Source organism: Ptychodera flava, unplaced genomic scaffold (genome assembly GCF_041260155.1).
Source record: "Ptychodera flava strain L36383 unplaced genomic scaffold, AS_Pfla_20210202 Scaffold_33__1_contigs__length_2856901_pilon, whole genome shotgun sequence".
Lineage (NCBI taxonomy): Eukaryota > Metazoa > Hemichordata > Enteropneusta > Ptychoderidae > Ptychodera > Ptychodera flava.
Genome location: NW_027248355.1, coordinates 2,475,544 through 2,500,482, shown reverse-complemented (window position 1 = coordinate 2,500,482; position 24,939 = coordinate 2,475,544). Strand labels below are relative to the sequence as shown.

General features: G+C 36.6%; 1 protein-coding gene across 1 annotated transcript in view; it reads right to left on the bottom strand.

The window, feature by feature from the left end:
• The window catches only part of LOC139127622 (telomerase protein component 1-like), a 104,417-nt gene that overhangs the window by 67,804 nt on the left and 11,674 nt on the right, over positions 1-24,939 (bottom strand). Inside the window, exons 4-14 of the mRNA XM_070693540.1 lie at positions 16,236-16,397; positions 15,766-15,862; positions 15,182-15,300; positions 14,022-14,152; positions 13,100-13,257; positions 9,558-9,758; positions 6,217-6,382; positions 4,182-4,365; positions 3,254-3,409; positions 1,282-1,356; positions 387-535 (exon numbers count right to left, since the gene is read on the bottom strand). Of these exons, the coding sequence (XP_070549641.1) occupies positions 387-535; positions 1,282-1,356; positions 3,254-3,409; positions 4,182-4,365; positions 6,217-6,382; positions 9,558-9,758; positions 13,100-13,257; positions 14,022-14,152; positions 15,182-15,300; positions 15,766-15,862; positions 16,236-16,397 (1,598 nt within the window). The remainder of the gene's footprint in view (positions 1-386; positions 536-1,281; positions 1,357-3,253; positions 3,410-4,181; positions 4,366-6,216; positions 6,383-9,557; positions 9,759-13,099; positions 13,258-14,021; positions 14,153-15,181; positions 15,301-15,765; positions 15,863-16,235; positions 16,398-24,939) is intronic.

The window sequence follows — 24,939 nt, the reverse complement described above, 5'->3', positions numbered from 1 at the left end:
TGTGAAGACCTTGTTGAGCCTGTACTGAGAAAACTAAGCATTGTGTGCTCCTTTTAACTCAGGGCTCATTAACCCTTTGAGCGCCAAAGTCAATTTTTGTTGCCTTTATAAAATATACCAAAGTCAAATTTTAGATTTTGCCAAAATTTTGATAAAAAACTGTAGCCAATCAAATGTGATATCTATTTGATCCAAAATTATCAAAAATTACAGAAAAATTCATAAAGAATTGGTGAAATGTTGCACTGAAATTTTTGTGGGAAAAATTACAGCACTCAAAGGGTTATCTTGAGTGGCACATCTGGTGATGCCAATATTCAAATTACAAAATGATAGAGATGATTGATTGGATGATAACAATAACTCTTTCCTCTGCTTTTACTTACCCTGTCTTTGTTCCACTGAGGTCAACATTGACGAAAAGTAAGTTTGGATTGACAAGATGACGATATTTCTCCAAGAAATCTAAGACAGCTTCGCCTTCCTTATCCCCTGTCATTCTCATTCCATCAGACAGAATTATTAAGTTGTCAATCTACAAAAATAATCATGGACGATATAAATAAAGTCACTTCTGTACACTGACCCATAGTGAAGATAACAAGGCCATCATATTTTGACAATGTGTTGTGAGAAGCAATGTTCTTGAACTTGCTCATATACATGTAATGATATTGTTGACATTAGCTGTTAAAACATCTTTGTGTACTTAAGGTAGAATGTGCTTTAGGGATAGTTGTTTGGGCTTCCTACAATTATTTTCTGATCTACCACTTGAAAGCTCTGGGTGTAAGAATACTTTTCGCCTTAGTTTTTCAAATATCGAAACTTTCGTATTTCCCCACAGAGTTAACACAGGGATGGCGGCCATTTGGAATTTCAAAAATCAGAAAACATTTGGTAATTTATTCTCTAGTACCAAAATTTGCATGGTGACTCCCGATTTTTATTCCTGATTTTGAAAATGAAGAGTTTTAAGATTCATTGAGGAAAGCTTGAGCAAAAGTTTAAGCCTTTCAATTTTGAGGCGCATACAACAAAAACTATATCATTAAAGCATTCAAAATCTGTCACAGTATGCCTCACATACATTCAGAATTTCTGAAAATGATTGAATTGTTTCAAGAAAATTCTGAAATATTCCAGACTCAGCCCTTTATTGCTGGAGCTTCTACAATGGGTTAGAAAGCCGCCATCACCAGACAATGAGATTGTGTGGATGCTATCAGAGTCAAGACAGAATGAGTTCAGCTTAATAACTTTCAAAGATAAGTTATTTACCTGTGTCCTGTCTCTCAGTATATCCTTCAACATGTCGATGGGAAGAGACCCCCTGCTTGCCATCAATTCAAATTCCTGAAGTGGATAAAAAAATTGGGATTAGTTGAGAGTCAACACAAGTGCTTGGCATTGTAATGTTGAGTTCACCTGTTGTAATCAACATTTTCCATCGATTTACAACCATTCAATATTGTCATTCAGATAAATTTTGACATGAATGATGTGATAAATAGACTGAAGAGAAGTTGAGTAATAATAATTTAAAACCATGGAGGAATTTGATTACACGACCATTTTACAAGTTAAAAGTCCTCTACAGAATAGCCACCTGTCTAATGTAGTCAGTGGCCGCACATTATTGTTCAAAATTAGGTACAAAACCTGTCTTTCATGGCCCTGTCAACATGAATGATTCCAAATAACATCTGTTAAACATGAGGAAATTCCAACCCTAACCTCTATAGAAATACCACCTTCATAAAGTGGTCAGTTTTTCTTGGGCCCCTGTGTGACCACTATATACCTAGGTTTGACCGTATACAGAAGTTAACTTGTGGACAGTTTAGCCTACCCTACACAGAGTAGATTGCAATTATCTCACTTTTCCCATGAACCAGGGGATCATGCAATTATTCTTTACCCCTCAATACAGAAATAATTCACCATGCATTTCAAAAAAAAATGCCTTCTCATATTTCAAGTGAAAATGATGGATTGACAAAAAGATCATATTAAATATTAAATTGCAATTAAGAATATTGCAATTAGCCCTGAACAGATAATGTTTCACTGAATATATGAAAACATATTACAAACAAACAAAGATTTGATATCTGTACAGAAGAAGATGAATGGCAATTGCACCTCCTGTTAAATCCAAGTGACTAATTGATAATGAAAAGTCAGGTGACCATTCTTGACCAATCATCACATAGATGATTTCTAGACTAATTACAAAAATACACGACCTCATTATCACGCATATTTTTTTATTTGAAGTGTTAAGAAAACACTGCAACCACATGACAATCAGCCTTAAATAAAAGTTTCACTGAATTCCATTGTGGCAACTGAGAAGAATCATGAGCTTATACCACACCAACACTGTCAACTGAATCTTATCACCCCCATTTCTTTGTAAATAGATACCATCTTCTTAAGGTAGAACGCACCTCGGGGACAGATATTCGGACTCTCAAACTTTTACAATTCACTTCTGATATACCACATGTGGGGGTTCATTTTAAAGCGCTTGGTGAAAGAAAACTTTTTACCGGCTTAGTTTTTCGAAATTCGAAAATCTTTATTTTTCTCCATAGAGTTAACACATGGATGGCGACCATTTTGAATTTCGAATATCGGTAAATCTTGAGTAATTTGTTTCTCTAGTACCAAAATTTGCATGGTGACTCCCTATTTTTATTCTTGATTTTGAAAGAGAATGATTGAAAGATTCCTTGAGGAAAGTTAGAGCAAAAGTTTAAGTCTTTCACCTTCGGGGTGCATATTACCTTAAAGGAAATCAATGTGCTTGGACCAAACCATAGTGCAAGGGTTAATATACCCACATAGCAGGAGACCCTTGGCTTTCCTTAATTGCATCATTGATTATACACAATGAAATTAATTTTATCAAATGTGATTTAGCTTCTCAGAATTAACACACAAGGCCTACTTGGTATAATTTTGATAAACTTGATGAAAATTTATTTTCATTTTATGTAGTTTGTTGTTGACCTCAAAATGTTCCACCTTATGAAGACATGTCAATTCAGTTTGTGATATGATCAAATATGGCTGCCCGGCACCTATCGTGTATCAATATTTTACATTCTAGAGGCATAATTTCTAATACAAATCATTTAAACAGACACTCACAAATTGCTTGTGTGTCAGTTAGCCATTTTCATGACCCCTAATGCAAACTTACTCACTCACTGGCAAGGTCATCTGTTCTGAGAATGGTACCCACCTTTGCATATTCCAGAACTTTCTGCATGTTGTCCAGGATTGTCCCTTTTTCTAACTCCACCGCTTTGTGATTGTTTCCGGGACCGCACGCAATCATCTGACACTCCTCACAGGAATACTTACACATCAAACCAAGCAGGGAACCAACTTCCAAGACCTTGACACATTGGAAAATTTAGAATAAATAATTAAAGGAATACTGTCACCTGTTCCAATTTTGCCAGAGTTACCATGGAAACAAAAAAAATCTAACCAATCACAGATTTTAAGTGGGTGGCCACTTTTTATAAACAGCGCCCCCACATGGGCATTTTGAATACCAAGGAACGCCACTTTGACCATATATGGGCATATTTAAATTACAAGTGACTGTATACCTTTAAGGTAGAATGCATCTCGGGGACAGATATCAGACTCTCAAATTTCTGATCTACCACTTATTGGGGCTCATTTTGATGCCCTTGGACTGACAAAATTTTCACTGTCTTAGTTTTTTGAAAATCGATGGAATGGCAGCCATTTTGGTCTACAAACATTGGTTAATAATGTTAGGTAATTTTGCTTCTGTTATACCAAACTTTACATGGTAACCCCTGATTTTTATTCTTAATTTGTTGAGCAAATGGTTGATAGTTTCCCTGGCACCATCATTTGCATGGTGACCCCATATTTTTCTTGTTGATATTTTAAGAGAATGACTGAACATTTGTTTGAGGAAAGTTTCAAATGTTTTAGGGCTTTCATTGTTGAATGGAAAACAAGAGTGTGCAAAGTGTGGATTGTAGAAGTACAAACACAAAACAATAAGTGCACCATGTCAAGGAAATGCACCCATTTTAACACTGTCACCCCATTTTCCCAAACTGTAGGGAATAATAGGGATGTGTCAATATTCAGAGTTGAACAGATTTAGTGAGGAGACAACTTACTGTCTTAGGCTTTCCAAGTCCTTTGGCAGATGTACATGGTCTATTCATGTTACTGCCCACGTTACAGAAGAGCAGCGTTGTTCCTGAAATTGGTTTGACGTTGTAGCAAGTGGCAATTTTCACCGCAGTGTCCAAGGCCTTGCGATATTTTCCCAAAAGATGCCTGGAGTATTTCAACTCACCACTGAAACAGGGCATGCAAAGTTTGTCAATTAACTAAGTCTATCTACTCAACAATAAAACGTTGCATTCTGAATACCACAACATTCAATGGACAACGTATGCTGAAGAGGTCACCCTGTGCGGTACAAACAGATACACGTGGATAAACATATGCAAAGAATTGCACAAACTTCTATGTGACTTTATGCCAGGGTTACTCCACAAGGGAATGTTTAGCAGTTGGCTAACCCTGTATTTTTATGAAATAATCTATCGTATATGATAATAATTGTACAAAAGAATACATTTAAGAGACAAAAATGTATGCAAATTAAGCTTTGCTATGTAAATTGGCCACCCCTCTTTTTTTCTAAGCTGTATGTAGAGAACACTGCGTGGTTTAGTTGTACTGTGGTCCATTAGAATTCTAGATTTCACATGTCAGCTGGTCATATTTCATGAAGCATGTCCACAACTATGTCAGAAGACAAGAACATTGGCATTTCTCTGTACATATTATACAGCAAAGTCATGACGTCAATCATGTAGGATTAGTCTTGCCTTCTCTGTAGAGTTTTATGGTTGAGGTACTATGGGAAAATTTTTCAAAGTGTACACAGCAGCCATTATGAATATTCATTACCAAAAACTGTAACGATTGAAATAAATGAATTTCTGCCACATGGATGACTTTGTAATCATTGATAACATTTTTGTCATGTTTATCTTATTTCAGTTGACAATACATCACAACCTCAACACACATTTGTCTACTTTATGTATTGTGTATTGTCAATCTGTATTCTGTACTGTTAGGGTAGTCTATGGTTTTAATGCATCTGTATCAGCTACCCTTTACAGGCTCAACGACTTCTCTTTGCTTTGAAAGATTACAGATTTTGTGGATTTTGTGGCCTGACCACAGAAATTCCTTAAATATGCATTTGAGCTAATGATCATTATGCCATGCTAATCAGCCTTCAAGCAAGCAATCAAACTTAGAACATAAGGATTCCCTACATTCCAGTCAATTTTAAAATATTTGGAATTCTTTTAGTCAGCAAAATTTTCACAATTCGAAAGTACTTACAAGGGTCAGTATTGCATCATATTAACCCTCTGAGTGCTGTAATTTTTCCCACCAAAATTTTAGTGCAACATTTTACTAATTTTTATGAATTTTTCTGTATTTATTTTGATATTTTTGGAGCAAATGGTCATCACATTTAAAGATCCATTAGCTGTAACTTTGGTCATTTTGAAAATTTTGTTTGTTCTGTGTATCATCTGCAGTTTCTGGTTTGAATCCTTGAACCAAGGAGAAATTCCTAATATTTAGCTCATAAATATACGCTATATTAGTATAATCTGCTTGTTATTGTTTAAATTTTGTATTCAGGTCTGGACTAGAATACATTTATCAACAATAACAATGGTCATTTCACATATACAGGCCGTGTTCGCAAGCAGGACACCGGGCATTGGTCATGATGATCGGATTATAGTAAAATTCTGTAGTTGATACATTGAAACAGAGTTAGTAGTGAAAACTTAGTCAAAAGTTACAGCTAATGTCCCTTTAATTAACTACATTTTTTTTTGCAAAATTTTGGAAAACATCTGAAAAAATTTTGCTGTGGTATATTTTGTAAAGGTGACAAAAATTGACTTGGGCGCTAAAAGGGTTTAAGTTATAGAGCAGACGATTGACCTGACAGAGGTTATTTGTGTGTGAGTGGCAAAAATTTGTATCAGAGCAGACGGTACTTTAATCTGATACATTTGATTTGAATGATGTGACATTATGAAGCTTTAATCCAGTCAGTCCAGACTGCACAATATTGAACAAAATATCAAGTAATGATACACTTACGGCTGCTTTGTCTTTTTTGAATATCCTCTTCCAAATGCTGCTGCCCCTCTGCCGCGACCGCGATCCCGACCACGACCCCGTCCACGTCCCCGTCCTCGTCCTCTTCCACCTCCCCAGTCATAGCTGTTTCCACTCCCAAACGTATCAACATCATCTGGACTTGATTCTGTACCGGTACCGTAGAATGGTTTAAAATGACAATGACTTTGAATAGAAGCTGATAAGCAGAATTTACTGATATAGCACATAATTATGATTTGCATTTCATTGAAACTTATGAGGGACAATTTACCTTATAGAACAAGTCATCGTTGATGACACAGTCCCCACTTGTTAATGGGTACTTGATTACATGTCCTCAGAGAGGATAGAGTCATCTTCATTAATTAGGTCTGTGATAAAAATACTGCGATACAGATGGTGCTCAATGGCCAAGAATGAGTTCCATGGTGATGAAATCATAAAACCAATGTAGGCAACCATCCTAAAGTTCATAAAATGAGTCAACTAGGAATTAATCAACAGGATGTTGTAAAACACTTTTGCATACAATCCTAACACTTAACAGATTATCACTGTTACCATATTTCTTGATGCAGTATTTACAACACTATGAGATCAACATCTGTATCAAGGTTCATCAAATTTGACGTTGTATTAATTTGTGGCTATATCACTCTAATTAGGAAAGTTCATTACTTATGCAATTAAAAATTAATGAAAATGACACTGATAAATGTCTTTTTCAATGTTAAAGCAATGTGAGCTTAACATCTGTACAAAATTTCATGAATTTGATGCAGTATTTCTTGACATATCAGCCTACTTACGAAACTTCAATAATTGACATGTTACTGCTACATGACGTGAAACAAATTGACGAGCATATGTATGAAATAGGTCAATGTCCTTGTACCAACTTTGAATGATACTGGTGGAAATATGTCTGAGTTATGGCTCTGTACATTCGAAAATTGTAACAAAATCACAGCCATGCAGCGATATTTGATCTTACTGTTTAAAAAATCAACACGTATATGTATAACATAAGTCAAAGTCCATGTACCAACTTCGAATAAGATCAGTTGAGACTTGCCAGAGTTATGGCTCTCGACATGAAACAACCATAACAAAATTGCTACCATGTGGCCATATTGGACCATCTCGTGAAACAAATCGACATACATATGTATAAATAAGTCAATGTCCTTGTACCAACTTTGAATAAATTTGCTTGATACAAGTCTGAGTTATGGTTCCGGACATGAAAAATTCAGAAAAAAAATGGCACCACTGCGGCCATATTGGATTGTATCACAAAACAAATCAATGTGCATATGTATGACATAGGTCAATGTCCTTGTACTATGTTTCAATGAAATCCGTGAATAAAATCAGTTGAGATGTGCCCAAGTTTTGGCTAAGGACATGAAAAAATTGTAACAAAATGGCTGCCATGCAGCCATATTGGATCATATCTGAAGCAAATTGACGTACATATGTATGACATAGGTTAATATCCTTGTACCAACTTTGAATAAAATCGGTTGAGATATACCTGAGAATTATGGCTCTGTACATGAAAAAATTGTAACAAAATGGCCGCACGGCAGCCATATTGGATCGTATCACATAACAAATTGACATGCATATGTATGACATTAGTCAATCTCCTTGTACCAACTTTGAATAAATTCGCTTGATACATGTCTGAGTATTATGGCTCTGTACATGAAAACATCGTAATAAAATGGCTGCCTGGCAGCCATATTGGATCGTATCACAAAACGAATCGATGTACATATGTATGACATGGGTCAACGTCCTTGTACCAACTTTGAATAAAATGGGTTGAGATATGCCTGAGTTATGGCTCCTTACATGAAAAAATCGTAATAAATTGGCCGCCTGGCGGCCATATTGGATCGTATCACCAAAACAATCAACGTGCCTATCTATGACATTGGTCAATGTCCTTGTACCAACTTTGAATAAAATCGGTCGAAACATGTCTGAGTTACGGCTCTGTACATGAAAAAATTGTAATAATATGGCCACCTGGCGGCCATATTGGATCGTATCACAAAACAAATCGATGTACATATGTATGACATGGGTCAATGTCCTTGTACCAACTTTGAATAAAATGGTTTGAGATATGCCTGAGTTATGGCTCCTTACATGAAAAAATCGTAATAAAATGGCCGCCTGGCGGCCATATTGGATCATATCACAAAACAAATCAATGTACATATCTATGACATTGGTCAATGTCCTTGTACCAATTTTGAATAAAATCGGTTGAAACATGTCTGAGTTATGGCTCTATACATGAAAAAATCGTAATAAAATGGCTGCCTGGCGGCCATATTGGATCGTATCACAAAAAAAAATCAATGTACATATCTATGACATTGGTCGATGTCCTTGTACCAACTTTGAATAAAATCGGTCGAAACATGTCTGAGTTATGGCTCTTTACATGAAAAAATCGTAATAAAATGGCTGCCTGGCGGCCATATTGGATCGTATCACAAAACAAATCGACGTGCATCTGTATGACATATGAAGTAATCCTTGTACCAAGTTTGAATGAAATCGCTCTTTGCATCTCTGAGATATCTGCGTGAACGGACGGACGCACGGACGCACAGACGGACGCACGCACGCACGGACATGACCAAACCTATAAGTCCCCCCGGACGGTGTCCGTGGGGACTAAAAACCAATTCTTCTCAAGGTACAATGCACCTAAGGGACAGATATTCAAACTCTCAAACTTTTACAATAGGCTTTTGGCCTACCACTTATGGGGGGATATTTTGGAGCTTATGGAGTAAATAAAGTTTTCACCAGCTCAGTTTTGTGAAAATCATGAATTTTGTTTTCCCCATACAGACAACACAGGAGTGACCACCATTTTGAATTTTGGTAAGAGAATCGTTGCAAGTTTCTTTGAGGAAAATTTGAGCAAAAATTAAAGTCTTTCTTTTTCGAGGCGCAAACTACATTGCTTTCACAATGCACATTCCCAACTGAGATTTTACCTACTATAAATAATTAATTTTGGAGTTGTTACTAATATGTAGCAGCTGCAAATGCATACGTAAGTGCCTGAATTCAATTGACCAAATCAATCACAACCAATTTGAACACTGACATTTTGAAGCACAACACAGCATAATAACCGAAATTCAAAGCATCTCCTTGAATACTGAAAGGTATTTCTTTGGTGAATAAAATGCAAAGGGTACAGCTTATAAAATGGGGGTTTGAGGGCTCTTCTTGGAATGATGATACTACATAAAAGACGGTTGTAAACAGATGTTTGCATTCCTCACCTTGTTTGTCCAGAGCTTTTTCCAATCCAACCAATACTTCATATGCAGAGAAGAACCTAAAAGGAAACTGTCTGCTGTTGACAACTGATCTCTCATTGGTCAGTTTCTTCAGAACCCAGGTGTGGTGCTTGTCGCTGATGCCGGCTTGTAGCATGTTACGAATGTTTCTCAGCATAGCCATGAATGGTAGTTTGTTGTGATCTGAAATCAAGACAGTAAATTATTAAAATCAAAAAACATTATTTTGCAGAAAAAATAAATTTTTATCAAATACATATTAACATAATACACATTCTCTCTCTCTCTCTCTCTCTCTCTTCTCTCATGAACTTCAATGAAGTTAATTAATGTGGGCAATCAGTGATTTCATGCTCATGGAACTATCAACATTATTAAAACTGAGTACAATGACGTACGATTAAATCATGTGAATAAAACTTTAATTTGACTTGACTTTGACTTTTTCTTTAAATTCTACAAATTTAAAGGATATAGTCTTTTACCACTGAAAAATTGGACGAGCAAATTTAAATTTTAACTGTTGTTTTGATTTCCCGCCATTTTTAAAAATTGATAATATTACAAAGAAAACATAGCATATGGTGTCCCAGTGGAATAATTTCAGCAGTATGCATTATATTTTGGACTTCTCTGTTGTTTCTGTGAAGATTCCAATGCATATATGCACTACGTACTTTATTATTTATCTTGCTCAAAATTGCACATGTTGTCCCAGTGGACAGTTTATTCTACCTGTGTAAACACCCCTCAATGAGTACATTCCCATGAACTTGTTTTAGTTTGGAAGTAAAATCACAAAAATAATGCGAAAAAGATACAGCTATAGGGCCTTTAATGATCACTATGTAATGCTTATCAAACTTCCCACATGCAATCAAACTCAGGACATAAGTTTTCTCAACATTTAGGTCCATTTAAGAATATTTGGGATTCTTTGAGTCAGCCCTGAACTGGTATCGGAATAAATGTTAATTTTTCATAAAGTACATCCATGAGTCAGTATGGCATCATTTTAACCCTTTCACCACCGTGGTTTGGCCCGATCCCATTGTTATCAATGGTGGTAGTGGACCTGTCTACAGGGAATTGGGGGTGAACAGGTTAAAACAGAATGCACCTTGGGGACAGATATTCAAACTCTCAAACATGTCCAGTTATTTCCTAAACCTTCACTAGAGGGGGCTCATTTTGAAGCCCTTGGAGTGAGAAAGACTTTCATCGTCTCAGTTTTTTTGAAAAATTGAAAATTTCATTCTTCCCACAAGTCAACAAAAGGGATGGCAGCCATTTTGAATATTAAATATCGGTAAATGTCAGGTAATATGGTACAAAATTTGCAAGGTGACCCCGAATTGTTATTCATGATTTGGTAAGAGCAAGGCTGAATATTTCACTGGGGAAAGTTTCAGCAGAGGTTAAGTATTTCACTTTAGAGCCGCATGCTACCTTAAGTAAAAGGGCAGACAGTTGACCTGACAGACCTTGTCTGCGTGTGAGTGGCAACAATGCGTAACAGAGCAGCTGGTACCTTAATCTGAATGAATACATGTACTTTGAATGTGTGACATTGTGAAGGTTTTATCCAGCTAGTCTGTACTGTACAAACTCGGAGACTTTCAAAGTGTTGGTTTTCACAACATCGATGAATTGGGCACTGACAATGGGTACTAAATATACTTTTTACATGAATCTAGGTATTTTCGGTAAAGCTGAAAGCCAGACGCTCGTGTATCAACTTTGTGCTCAGAATGTAAGACCTTCAAAAAGTATGTCAGGTCACTGGCAATTAACATACTTGATCCAGTCTATGCTGTTTCTTTTATTTTTTTCAAAAACACTTTTGTATCAGAATATCACTATTATTATTCTTGTCACTGACTGTAAAATATTTATCTTTTTAGGCATCTCACAGGTAAGAAGAAAAGGCAGACATGCACACCAAGGTTATCACCGTGTATCAATTTCACTCATACAATATCAAGGATCATTCAACGATGTTTCTAGTTTTATGCATGGGAAAACTTATGGTGCAGATTTACTGATTAAAACAGACAATGAAAAAAAAGACGGCTCACACATGTCTTAAAATAATGCCTACGATGGCTAGAAACAAATCAAATCTTTTGTTAGCTTTATGGAGCCTGCACACAATGAGGCTAAGGTCAACGAACTCCGAGTCAATGTCATTCTCTTTTTTCCAGACGCTCTTTATCTTCATCTGTCTGGTTCAAGACTCTCACCATGCAAATACGATCATCCAGAAACCACACACTATTCAGACAAAACACAATGCAAAAGTACATGGGGAGGGCTAGCTGCAAGACTGCTGGTTGCAAGAAACCTTCATCATAGTGTTAAAGTGGGCACTTGCTGTAACTTTTGATGATTTTCTTTCAATATTTTTGTTTTATAGGTCTACTTCTCTTTCTTATTATACTCCCCAAAGCATGTTGAGATACATAGTAATATCAGCTTGTCAACTCAGCCTGTACATACGTGTAAACTGCATTATTATTGTTGAAAGGTGAATTCTGATCTAGACTAAATTCATACTGTGAACAATAACAAGGCAGTCTTTATTGAAAAGCTAAAATTGTCAGTGTTTTAACATGCTTCAAAGAGTAGAATAAGAACTTGCAGTTACCATTGAAAACAAAAAAATGGTAAACAAATTCATCAAATGTTACAGATACTGGCCCTTCAACAAGAGTGTATTATTTGCATAATTGCATTTTGAAAGGCCAATCAGTGAGCAAAGTCTGCACATCTAGCCAGTCACAATGTAACATTTTGATGAACCAATCAGTGAGCAAAGTCTGCATATCTTGCCAGTCACAATGTAACATTTTGATGAACCAATCAGTGAGCAAAGTCTGCATATCTAGCCAGTCACAATGTAGCATTTTGATATTCCAATCAGTGAGCAAAGTCTGCATATCTAGCCAGTCACAATGTAGCATTTTGATGAACCAATCAGTGAGCAAAGTCTGCATATCTAGCCGTTCACAAAGTAGCATTTTTATGAGCCAATCAGTGAGCAAGTCTGTATATCTAGCCGGTCACAAAGTAGCATTTTGATGAGCCATCAGTGAGCAAAGTCTGCATATCTAGCCAGTCACAATGTAACATTTTGATGAACCAATCAGTGAGCAAAGTCTGCATATCTAGCCAGTCACAATGTAGCATTTTGATGAACCAATCAGTGAGCAAAGTCTGCATATCTAGCCAGTCACAATGTAGCATTTTGATGAACCAATCAGTGAGCAAAGTCTACATATCTAGCCGGTCACAAAGTAGCATTTTGATGAGCCAATCAGTGAGCAAAGTCTGCATATCTAGCCAGTCACAATGTAGCATTTTGATGAACCAATCAGTGAGCAAAGTCTGCATATCTAGCCGTTCACAAAGTAGCATTTTTATGAGCCAATCAGTGAGTAAAGTCTGCATGCATATCTGGCCAGTCACAATGTAACAGTGTCTCTTATTGATACCATACACTACCAACGCCTGGCAATTCTTACCAATCAAGTCTTCCCAGGTCGAAGCTTTGTTTCCTTTCATGGAGACTTGCGTTTCCCAGGTTTCTGGTGTGGGGAGTTTCATTCTCTTTCCGGCTCTCTCTGGATTGAACTCTCCCGGTAATCCACTCTTACGAAAAGCATCGTCATCATCAGGATATCTGACATCAAAATGAATTCAAATACTGATCAATGAGTCTGTAAAACTGACGACAATGTACAGAGAGACACTATTACAAAATATCAAATGTGCTGACTGTCAAATTTTTCCAATACTTTTCTAATCTACCACTCATGGGGGCTCAGTTCAAAGTTCTTGAAGCAAGAAATATGTTCACTATCATAGTTTTTTGAAAATCAAAACTTTCATAGTCCCCCACCGAGTTTACACAGGGATGGCGGCCATTACGAATTTCAAATATTGGTAAACTTTGAATGCCTTTTTTCTCTAGTCCCAAATTCAGCACAGTGACCCCTGATTTTTTTTCTTCTTTAGTAAGAGAATTTTTGAAGATTCCTTGAGCAAATGTTTAAGTCTGTCACTTTGTACTTTGACCCTAGGTTTTAGCAAGGAGGTGTATAATTGTCACAATTTAAGAAAAATATTTTCAAATCGGCTAACAAAGAAGCGCAATTGAAAGGAAGAATTAAATCATTCTTCCTGGCTTTAAGAACCTGTACACTAATTTGTTCATTTATGTTCTCTCATGCATTACAATATTTGTTCTATTATATCAAATTTCAGTAACACATCAAGTTTTTGAGCTTTAGAGTATTTTTCTCTGACCATATTGCGTTCTTGAGGATGAAAATTTCATATTGAAGCAAGATGTACCATATCTATACAGCAGGTGCATATCCTAAATATGGAAGTTTAAAATTCAATTAAAAATGTCACAGTTGAAAGGTCACAGGTCAGCTTTACCTTTTTCCAATGAGACACATGACATTTTCCACCGGCACTGTGATGTGTAATTTTCTGATCAATTGTTTCAGTGTAAATGTCAGTCGGACCAGTTCTTCTTCGTTCTCGCTCTGTTCACTAAGATAGGACACCTAAATACCAAAAACGGTAAAAGTTAGAACAGAACATAGAGTTTTAAACTCATCCTTAACCTGTTCACCCCCAATTCCCTGTAGACAGGTCCACACTCACCATTGATACCAATACGTTTGGACAAAACCATGGCGGTGAAAGGGTTAAATCAAAGGTCACTGATCCCACTTACATGTACCACTCTAGACTTAAATTGAAAGCTTTTCTCTTGCTTTAGAGATCGGTGCCTGCAGGTCTTGTATTGTCTGGACCACTTCTAAGTAGGCTTTACCAGCAAAAAGGAATATAATGTGTAGCCGGGTTTTAGAAGAGGCTTACGGCGTCAGCGTCGGCGTCATTTGAAAACTGAAGCTAAGGGGGGTTAATTCACAAAATGAACCCTCTGTGAAACCTCAATCTCGTAGAGTGAGAATGAAGACAACAGAGTAGAGACATGGAGGTAATAGACAGACTCCATGACAGAGTTCAGCATATGGTACCCTGAACATCCGGTGATATCACTGCCATGTTTTCTCTTGAAAACAAGCATCTGGTTAAACATATGGGGTTTGAGGTGACCTGCCATGTATTGAACAAGCAAGACCAAATGAGACTGGACCTAAACTTAACAACTCTGCAATTTGACAAAAGCTGTGCCTATGTAGTATATGACTTAAATGTGCAAAGTTTTTGAGTATCAGGAAAACTCCCATTGCAATTAAAATGTTTTAAACGTTTTCACAAAAGAATGAACAAGTTCTTTCACTATTTCCATCTATCACTGATAGTAATTTTGCAAACAGTAAAAGTTTGACTATTGCTAGAATGTATGATGGGTAAGACAATACGGCAACTGGTGCAATGCATGCTGGTTAGTAAAGGTACAACACATTGTGTTATGAAAGTGTAGCTGTATGTGCAATGCATAATGGGTAATAAAATATGGCTTCTGATGCAATGCATGATGGGTAGGAAAGTATTGCCTATTGCAATGCAATACTACTTACTTTATGCAAATTTTGACCTTCTATGCAAGGACATGACCTCACCTGTCTTGATACATTTCCACCATTTTCTACTTCTTCATCAGACGACTCCTTGTCTTCTTTGCTTTTCTTTTTCTTGGCATCACCATCTTTTTTCTTCTTTTTGTCTTTGTTATATTTCGCTGCAAAACAAACAAACGACAAAGTTGCAAAAAATAATCCTAGAATTTCTGTTGCTTCAATTTCCCTATAAAAATTCTTCCATCTCGACAAATGATCCTACCATTTAAATTCCAGGTATATGCTGCAAAGTTGTATGAATGGCAAGATATGACGGTGTCCAGGATGTAACTGCTTTGTCAGATATCTTCTCTGACAGACTCAACACAAAACATAGTTTTCCTGTAAGTATCTTTTTTTTTCTGAAAAATTACATTATATCTGTACATTAACAGTCGTTTTCAAATCCATTCTATGACAATGGGTCAAACTTTCCTAATGAAAACAATAGGGTTTAACCAATGCACAGTGTTGAACACCTTCATCTCTCTCCCTGTACACACACGGTTCTTCATCGTCAAGCTAATTAGTATCATTAAGCTATGCAACAGCACTGGTCAGAGTAATATACCTAAAAGACGACTCACCCAGCTGATAGGCATCAAAACTTGGAAACTTTGCAGTCATTGCTTTCCGCAAGGCAGAAGGCAGTGCACCAAAATTGATTGATTTGTCATGAAAAGTCTGCAAGAATAAGACAAATTCAAAAGGTCATTCATATTATTAAAGACAAAATCACGAAACAAACAAATATCATGATCGTTTTTTAAATATGACAATCAAATCCTAAAGCGCTGTAATTTTCCACCAAAATTTTAGTACAATATTTTACCAATTTTTCTGTACTTTTTGATAATTTGGACCAAATGGGTATAACTTTTCATTCGCTACAGTTTTTGATCAAAATTTTAAGAAAAATCTTAAAAAAAATTAAATGGGTCTGTCTGCATCAGGGTTAGAATATGATACAACCCTGTCATGACCCCTGCAAACAATCAACCAATCAGATACCAACCCTCTGATGACCAAACAGATAATCAACCAATCAGAAACTTACAAGGTAAACTTCAGCTACATCTATCCAATCAGAAGGCAGTCTGACTGCATCATTGAAATACTTCTTGAGGAACGGTCTGCAAGGATGTCGATGAGATGCTAGGGCCAGCAGAAAGTCAGCTGTGGTACGGATATTCAACTCGCATCTTGTGTAAAGAGCGACCTGAACAAAAAAATGTCCACAATTATTGAAATTCACAGATAAAGAATGCAGTACGCTGACAATAAAGGTGACAATTTATGCAAAAACGATCTCTTCTTTGTCATAAATTCAATTCATATCAGCAGAACCAGTACAAAGTATCAGTACTGAGACCACAGCGTGGATTTTGGATAATATTTACAAGTAGGTTGTTTTTATTGCTGAAACCAAGTTTTATTTACTAATTCATTTGTCTGCTTACAAAGTGCTAGCCTAATTGTTAGTATAGAGTTGTAGTAGCAGTTTGTTTATTCAGTACAAATGGCCACCGGCCAAAATGTACAAAGGTATAGATACATTGTATTACATGTATCAGTCACTGGTACATAATAGAATAAGCAAACATACAAGTCTGTCGAAAAAGAAAATGACAAAAATACATCGTACGGAACTATGTTACAGAATTATCCAAAAATTCGTGTTTACGATTTGTCGCATAAAATATGTATCTACTAAATTTCCGGAGAGTGTCCATTTTCTCTGACGAAAGAAGTGCTTTGAACTTGAACAAGGCAGGAGGGTAGTAGTTGTAGTAAGGAATATATCAAGCTCTCAAATTGTTAGTATGATGCAATGTCTGTTATATGCAATGTTATTGCTGACAATTGAATTCAGGTCTGACTGTACTATTTGACATTTACACAAGTACCCGTACATAGGCTAGACTCTCTCTTTTCTCTCGAACAAACACAGTTTTGCATTGCAACCATTCAACAGAAAGATTCATGAACAAACATCTTTTGTTCACCATTGATTTAATGTTTCACTGACGGCACAGTCCCTAGTCAAACAATTAATCTGCATGACAATGGACTAACCGCCCATCTCCATGGGAATGAGGTGGGTAGTATTCATATTCCAGGAATAAATTGACTTAGGTTAAAAACTGACAATTGTTCAAATAAGCCAGATGTTACTCAGCAGTATGTGGGAGATTAAATCCTTTGAGTGCTTTAATGTTTCCCACCAAAATTTCAGTGCAACACTCTACCAATTTTTCTGTAATTGTTTTTATATTTTTGAACCAAATAGACATCACATTTCATTGGCTACAGTGTTTTACCAAAATGTTGGCAAAAACATGAAAAACAAGTCATCGTTGATGACACAGTCCCCACTTGTTAATGGGTCCTTTGATTACATGTCCTCAGAGAGGATAGAGTCCTCTTCATTAATTAGGTCTGTGATAAAAATACTTTTGAATAAATTCGCTTGATACATGTCTGAGTTATAGTTCAGGACATGAAAAAATCGTAATAAAATGGCCACATGGTGGCCATATTGGTTCGTATCACAAAACAAATCAATGTGCATATGTATGACATACGTCAATGTCCTTGTACCAACTTTGATTAAAATCGGTTGAGATATGCCTGAGTTATGGCTTTGTACATGAAAAATTAACAACAAAATGGCCGCACAGCAGCCATATTGGATCGTACCAGAACAAATTTACGTGCATATGTATGACATTGGTCAATCTCCTTGTACCTACTTTCAATAAAATCGCTTGATACATGTCTGAGTTATGGTTCTGGACATAAAAAAACGTAAAAAATACCGTCAATGACGCTGTACCTTCTCTAATGTGTGGCCAGGTCAGGTAATTGGTTGTTGGCATGGAGTTGTTGGTAAATAGTTGATGATGTAGGGGCATGAGGTGGGATATGGACCCAAAGAACCCAAAAGATGATTAAATACATCAATCAATCAAAAAATAGCGTCAATGACACTGTAGCTCCCATCCTGGACTATTTAGTGTATGTATATTTGAGGTCAAAGGTCACCGAGGTCACGTGACATTTTGCTAAGTTATCCCTATATACCAAAAATCAGACCTCTAGCTCTATTGGCTCGCTCAAAATTAGATATGTGCATAATTAATGAGGTACAATATGTGGCGTCATAAGCTGTCCCATCATACCATACATGAAGGGTGTAGCACTTGTGGTTACTGAGTTATGGACAAATATGTATATTTGAGGTCAAAGGTCACCGAGGTCACGTGACATTTTGTCAAAAAAATTGTATTGCTAAGTTATCCCTATATACCAAAAATCAGACCTCTAGCTCTATTGGCTCGCTCAAAATTAGATATGTGCATAATTAATAAGGTACAATATGTGGCGTCATAAGGTGTCCCATCATACCATACATGAAGGCTGTAGCACTTGTGTTACTGAGTTATGGACAAATATGTATATTTGAGGTCAAAGGTCACCAAGGTCACGTAACATTTTGTCAAAAAAATTCTACTGCTAAGTTATCCCCATATACCAAAAATCAGACCTCTAGCTCTATTGGCTCGCTCAAAATTAGATATGTGCATAATTAATGAGGTACAATATGTGGCGTCATAAGGTGTCCCATCATACCATACATGAAGGCTGTAGCACTTGTGGTTACTGAGTTATGGATAAATATGTATATTTGAGGTCAAAGGTCACCGAGGTCACGTGACATTTTGTCAAAAAAATTGTATTGCTAAGTTATCCCTATATACCAAAAATCAGACCTCTAGCTCTATTGGCTCGCTCAAAATTAGATATGTGCATAATTAATGAGGTACAATATGTGGCGTCATAAGGTGTCCCATCATACCATACATGAAGGGTGTAGCACTTGTGGCTACTGAGTTATGGACAAATATGTATATTTGAGGTCAAAGGTCACCGAGGTCACGTGACATTTTGTCAAAAAAATTGTATTGCTAAGTTATCCCTATATACCAAAAATCAGACCTCTAGCTCTATTGGCTCGCTCAAAATTAGATATGTGCATAATTAATAAGGTACAATATGTGGCGTCATAAGGTGTCCCATCATACCATACATGAAGGCTGTAGCACTTGTGGTTACTGAGTTATGGACAAATATGTATATTTGAGGTCAAAGGTCACCGAGGTCACGTGACATTTTGTCAAAAAAATTGTATTGCTAAGTTATCCCTATATACCAAAAATCAGACCTCTAGCTCTATTGGCTCGCTCAAAATTTGATATGTGCATAATTAATGAGGTACAATATGTGGCGTCATAAGCTGTCCCATCATACCATACATGAAGGGTGTAGCACTTGTGGTTACTGAGTTATGGACAAATATGTATATTTGAGGTCAAAGGTCACCAAGGTCACGTGACATTTTGTCAAAAAAATTGTATTGCTAAGTTATCCCTATATTACAAAAATCAGACCTCTAGCTCTATTGGCTCGCTCAAAATTAGATATGTGCATAATTAATAAGGTACAATATGTGGCATCATAAGGTGTCCCATCATACCATACATGAAGGCTGTAGCACTTGTGGTTACTGAGTTATGGACAAATATGTATATTTGAGGTCAAAGGTCACCAAGGTCACGTAACATTTTGTCAAAAAAATTCTACTGCTAAGTTATCCCCATATACCAAAAATCAGACCTCTAGCTCTATTGGCTCGCTCAAAATTAGATATGTGCATAATTAATGAGGTACAATATGTGGCGTCATAAGGTGTCGCATCATACCATACATGAAGGCTGTAGCACTTGTGGTTACTGAGTTATGGACAAATATGTATATTTGAGGTCAAAGGTCACCGAGGTCACGTGACATTTTGTCAAAAAATTGTATTGCTAAGTTATCCCTATATACCAAAAATCAGACCTCTAGCTCTATTGCTCGCTCAAATATTGGCTCGCTCAAAATTAGATATGTGCATAATTAATGAGGTACAATATGTGGCGTCATAAGTGTCCCATCATACCATACATGAAGGCTGTAGCACTTGTGGTTACTGAGTTATGGACAAATATGTATATTTGAGGTCAAAGGTCACCGAGGTCACGTGACATTTTGTCAAAAAAATTGTATTGCTAAGTTATCCCTATATACCAAAAATCAGACCTCTAGCTCTATTGGCTCGCTCAAAATTAGATATGTGCATAATTAATGAGGTACAATATGTGGCGTCATAAGCTGTCCCATCATACCATACATGAAGGCTGTAGCACTTGTGGTTACTGAGTTATGGACAAATATGTATATTTGAGGTCAAAGGTCACCGAGGTCACGTGACATTTTGTCAAAAAAATTGTATTGCTAAGTTATCCCTATATACCAAAAATCAGACCTCTAGCTCTATTGGCTCGCTCAAAATTAGATATGCGCATAATTAATGAGATACAATATGTGGCGTCATAAGGTGTTCCATCATACCATATATGAAGGCTGTAGCACTTGTGGTTACTGAGTTATGGACAAATATGTATATTTGAGATCAAAGGTCATCAAGGTCACATGACATTTTGTCAAAATATCCGAGATATCTGCGTGAACGGATGGACTCACGGATGGACGAACAGACGGACATGACCCAATCTATAAGCTCACTGGACTTCATCCGTGGGGACTAAAAATTGTGTCACTGCATCCTTTTTGCAATATGAATACGATGAGAAACTAAATTTTTATTTTTCGTGGCCTTATACATGGGAGTCTATGGAGATCTGCCTTATACATGGGAGTCTATGGACGTGTAAACTAAAAATATGCAAATTTCACCACGATTTGCCCAAATTTGGGAAAGGTCACTTCTATGCACTTCCATACCAAGTTTCAAATCAATCGGACTTGTGGTTTCAGAGCAGGAGATTTTTGACCAAAAATGGGAGAAAATTACAAAAAAATTCATGAAAAATAGCAAGTCCAAGATACTGACCCAAGATGTGCACAATCATTTCATGTCAGCCCAAAGTACTTACATGCTAATTTTTCATGTAATCTGCTCAGTGGTTATTGAGTTTTTCAATTTTGACTGTTTTTACATTTTTTCACTTAATTTGCATATTTTTGGCAATGACAACTTCATTTGAACAAAATCTCATCTACAGCCCATCATCCGTGTACACACCAAATATCAAGATGAAATGTACAGCGGTTTTGGAGTTTTTGATGTTGACGGACAGACATACAGACATACAGACATACAGACATACAGACATACAGACGTACAGACATACAGACATACAGACATACATACATACAGACATTTCCCTAGCCTATAAGAATAGCTTCCATTGCCATATATACATATGGCTATGGGAGCTAAAAAAATTCTAAGCTACTGTATAAACTGCCTAAAGATAGTTCAATGTGGAAAAAAGTTAAACAATTCAGAAATAAGAATTAACAGCCCAAAATAAGTAATGACGCACTTCCTTACTGACCTGAGTGCATGTGAAATACACAACCTGGCATCTGTAAATTAAATGTATACCAAGTGATCATTTCCAGTCACTTTTAACTGTTTTTAATGGATTTTCCAAAGAGTCCTGTGGAAATGATGAAAAACGCCTATCTGGTCTTGTGTTTGTATAACCTCATGGCTGATAATTGTCATAGTATTGAAAAAAAATTGAAAGTGAAGAAATTACTGTTTTTAATAGGCATATTTTCCTTGAAATACATGACCGTGTAAAGAATATATGCTAAAAGTGTTTAAGAGTAAATTTCTTTTCAAAAAATAATTTAATTTGTGACCAAAGGATTTTTATTCTTTGAGTTTACAAATTCAAACATTGCAATTTGTTCAATCATCTTGTGCAGTGCAAAATTTATAAAATGACTGAAAAACAAAAAAAGTTGGCAGAATTACAGTCTTTGTGATGTAAAATTATGGGTTGACATCACGATAACTGTTAATCTGTTTGAAGTACTAATATACTATAATTTAAAAAAGAAAAATTCATGCAGAAACGGTAAAATATATTGTCAGCAATGTAGTGTTAATTTTGACTTTACATCAAAATATGCCTTTGCTGGATACCAAATATATAGGGCGAAATATCAGCCATGTTCAGCAAAATCCACACAACAGCATTGATCCTTTTCTAATTTGATTTGCTTTGCTTATGTTATCCTTGTATGACAGTGAGTCAGTACAATATGGAACTTGAACACAACACAGTGAATAAGTATGCTGTAAATGAAATGGTGTGGCTGCATCCACATGCAGCAATAGGAGTGCCTTTGTCTCTCACCCTCATTTCCAACCTGTCCCATCCCTGAAAAAATAGTTTGGTCTTATATTTATAATGTTAATAATTTCTGTATTTGTTAAAATGTGCGCATCTCAAAAACTTTTGATCATAAACATTTTCATTGTTTTTTATAGCTGACCAATCAGTTAACCTGTTTATTTTGAATATTTGCGCATTTTTCCTCAGTATTTAACATTTTCTGAATACCTTCTTATTCAGTTTGTCATTTTCTAAAAGTTTAAATGCTCCATTGTGTGGTCAAGCTTTCCACAAGCATCAAATGTGGTACTTCATATAGGAGGGTCTGCCTCTAGAGGGCGGCCATCATGAACACTCCTGTGTTTGTTGGTTAATTCCTCCACGTAAACTTCTGATTGTACTGTAAACATTGAACATGGCCGGCCAACGTCCGATTTTCCTGTCTAAAACTTTCACTCATTTTCGTTCATATGACTCTGAAACTCCAGGAAACGATTGGGAAGAAAGGGTTATCTTGAAATATTGAGGTACTCGCCGATATTTTGCAAAATTAAATGAGAAAAAATGCAAGGAAAATGCCGACAGGCTTACACAATGACAGTTTTCAGACTCGGAGGCATATGATCATCTCTGCAGATTATGCAACAGGCCCAGATCACGTGAGGCCATGAGGGGATATCCACGCAACTCAGTACCAAACACTAGCGCTCACAGAGTGAGCACACACAAAGTGAGTACCCCTAACGTCAGCTCAGTAGTCTGTAATAGATTGTAGTCAACTAAGAAACCTTGGAGAAAGGCTTAACACTGTGGCTATGCCGCTAAGTCCCTTTTGATTTTTGTCATAGCTCAAAATCGTTCTCCCACACCTCAACCTGAGCCATGAACACCCCCACCAGTTTATGATATGACCCATCACAATGGCATGCCGTCAACGGATCTTGACAGACGGAAGTCTTGACAGACGGAAGTTCTTGACAGCAGCATATTGGTTTTCAACTCTAATACCTTCTCTGTCTATAAATAGACACGAGAAGGTAATAAAATGGCCACACAGCGGCCATATTGGATCATATTACAAAACAAATCGATGTGCATGTGTATGACATAGGTCAATGTCCTTGTACCAACTTTGAATAAAATCGGTTGAGATATGCCTGAGTTATGGCTCTGTACATGAAAAAATTCGTAACAAAATGGCCGCCTGGCGGCCATATTGGATCGTATCACAAAACAAATTGACGTGCATATGTATGACATAGGTCAATGTCCTTGTACCAAGTTTGAATAAAATCGGTTGAGATATGCCTGAGTTATGGCTCTGTACATGAAAAAATCGTAACAAAATGGCCGCACGGCGGCCATATTTGATCGTATCACCAAAAAAATTAGAGTGCATATCTATGACATTGGTCAATGTCCTTGTATCAACTTTGAATAAAATCAGTTGAAACATGCCTGAGTTATTGCTCTGAATATGAAAAAATCGTAATAAAATGGCCGCCTGGCAGCCATATTGGATCGTATCACGAAACAAATCGATGTGCATCTGTATGACATATGAAGTAATCCTTGTACCAAGTTTGAATGAAATCGCTCAAGGCATCTCTGAGATATGGGCGTGCACGGACGGACGCACGGACATGACCAAACCTATAAGTCCCCCCGGACGATGTCTGTGGGGACTAACATGAAAAAAATTGACTGGAGTTTATTTTATAGAGGCAACAAAAATTGACTGTGGCACTCAAAGAGTTCATCAATTCTCTGTCAAGAGTTTAGGGACTCTGTAGTACCGGTACATGGAGGAAATCCATTTTCTGTCAAGGGGTTATTGACTGTGTGGTAAGTTTGAAGTTAATCCATTCTCCATTACAGGGTTATGGACTCCTTAGTACCGGTATGTTGAATGTTGAACAATGCCCTGTGAAGGTTTTATGGACTCTGGGGGTTTGGGTTAATCCATTCTCTGTCCTAGGGGGTATTTGTTCACAGTTACCAGACTGGCTTTACTAGCGCATCATTTTTCAAGTTTTATTAACTTTTTGCTAATTTTTTGATAATTTTGGACCAAATGCACATCACATCTCATTTGCTGTGGTTTCTTGTCAAAATTTGGCAAAATCTGGAAAAAAATTGACTGGGCTATATTTTATCAAGGGGACAAAATTGTTGACAGCATCCAACTTCATTGTTGATGTACAAATTATTGTGTACATTAAAAGTCACTTGTTAAACACATGGTCCCTGGGGACTGTAGTCAACAATAGCACAGGATGTTGCACACACATACAGGCTATAGCTGACTGGTTGAATACTACAGCTATGCACTTCAATATAATTTTGTCCAGGAAGAAAAAGAAGCATATCTTTCTGGAACAAACCAGAAATACTGGAAAATATATTTACTTTTCTCAAAGAGGATGGAGCTATTGAGTTTGACTCTAGCTTTTGAACTGGTCTTCTGAAGATGAAATATTCCACTGCATGAATTGAAAATGGCGA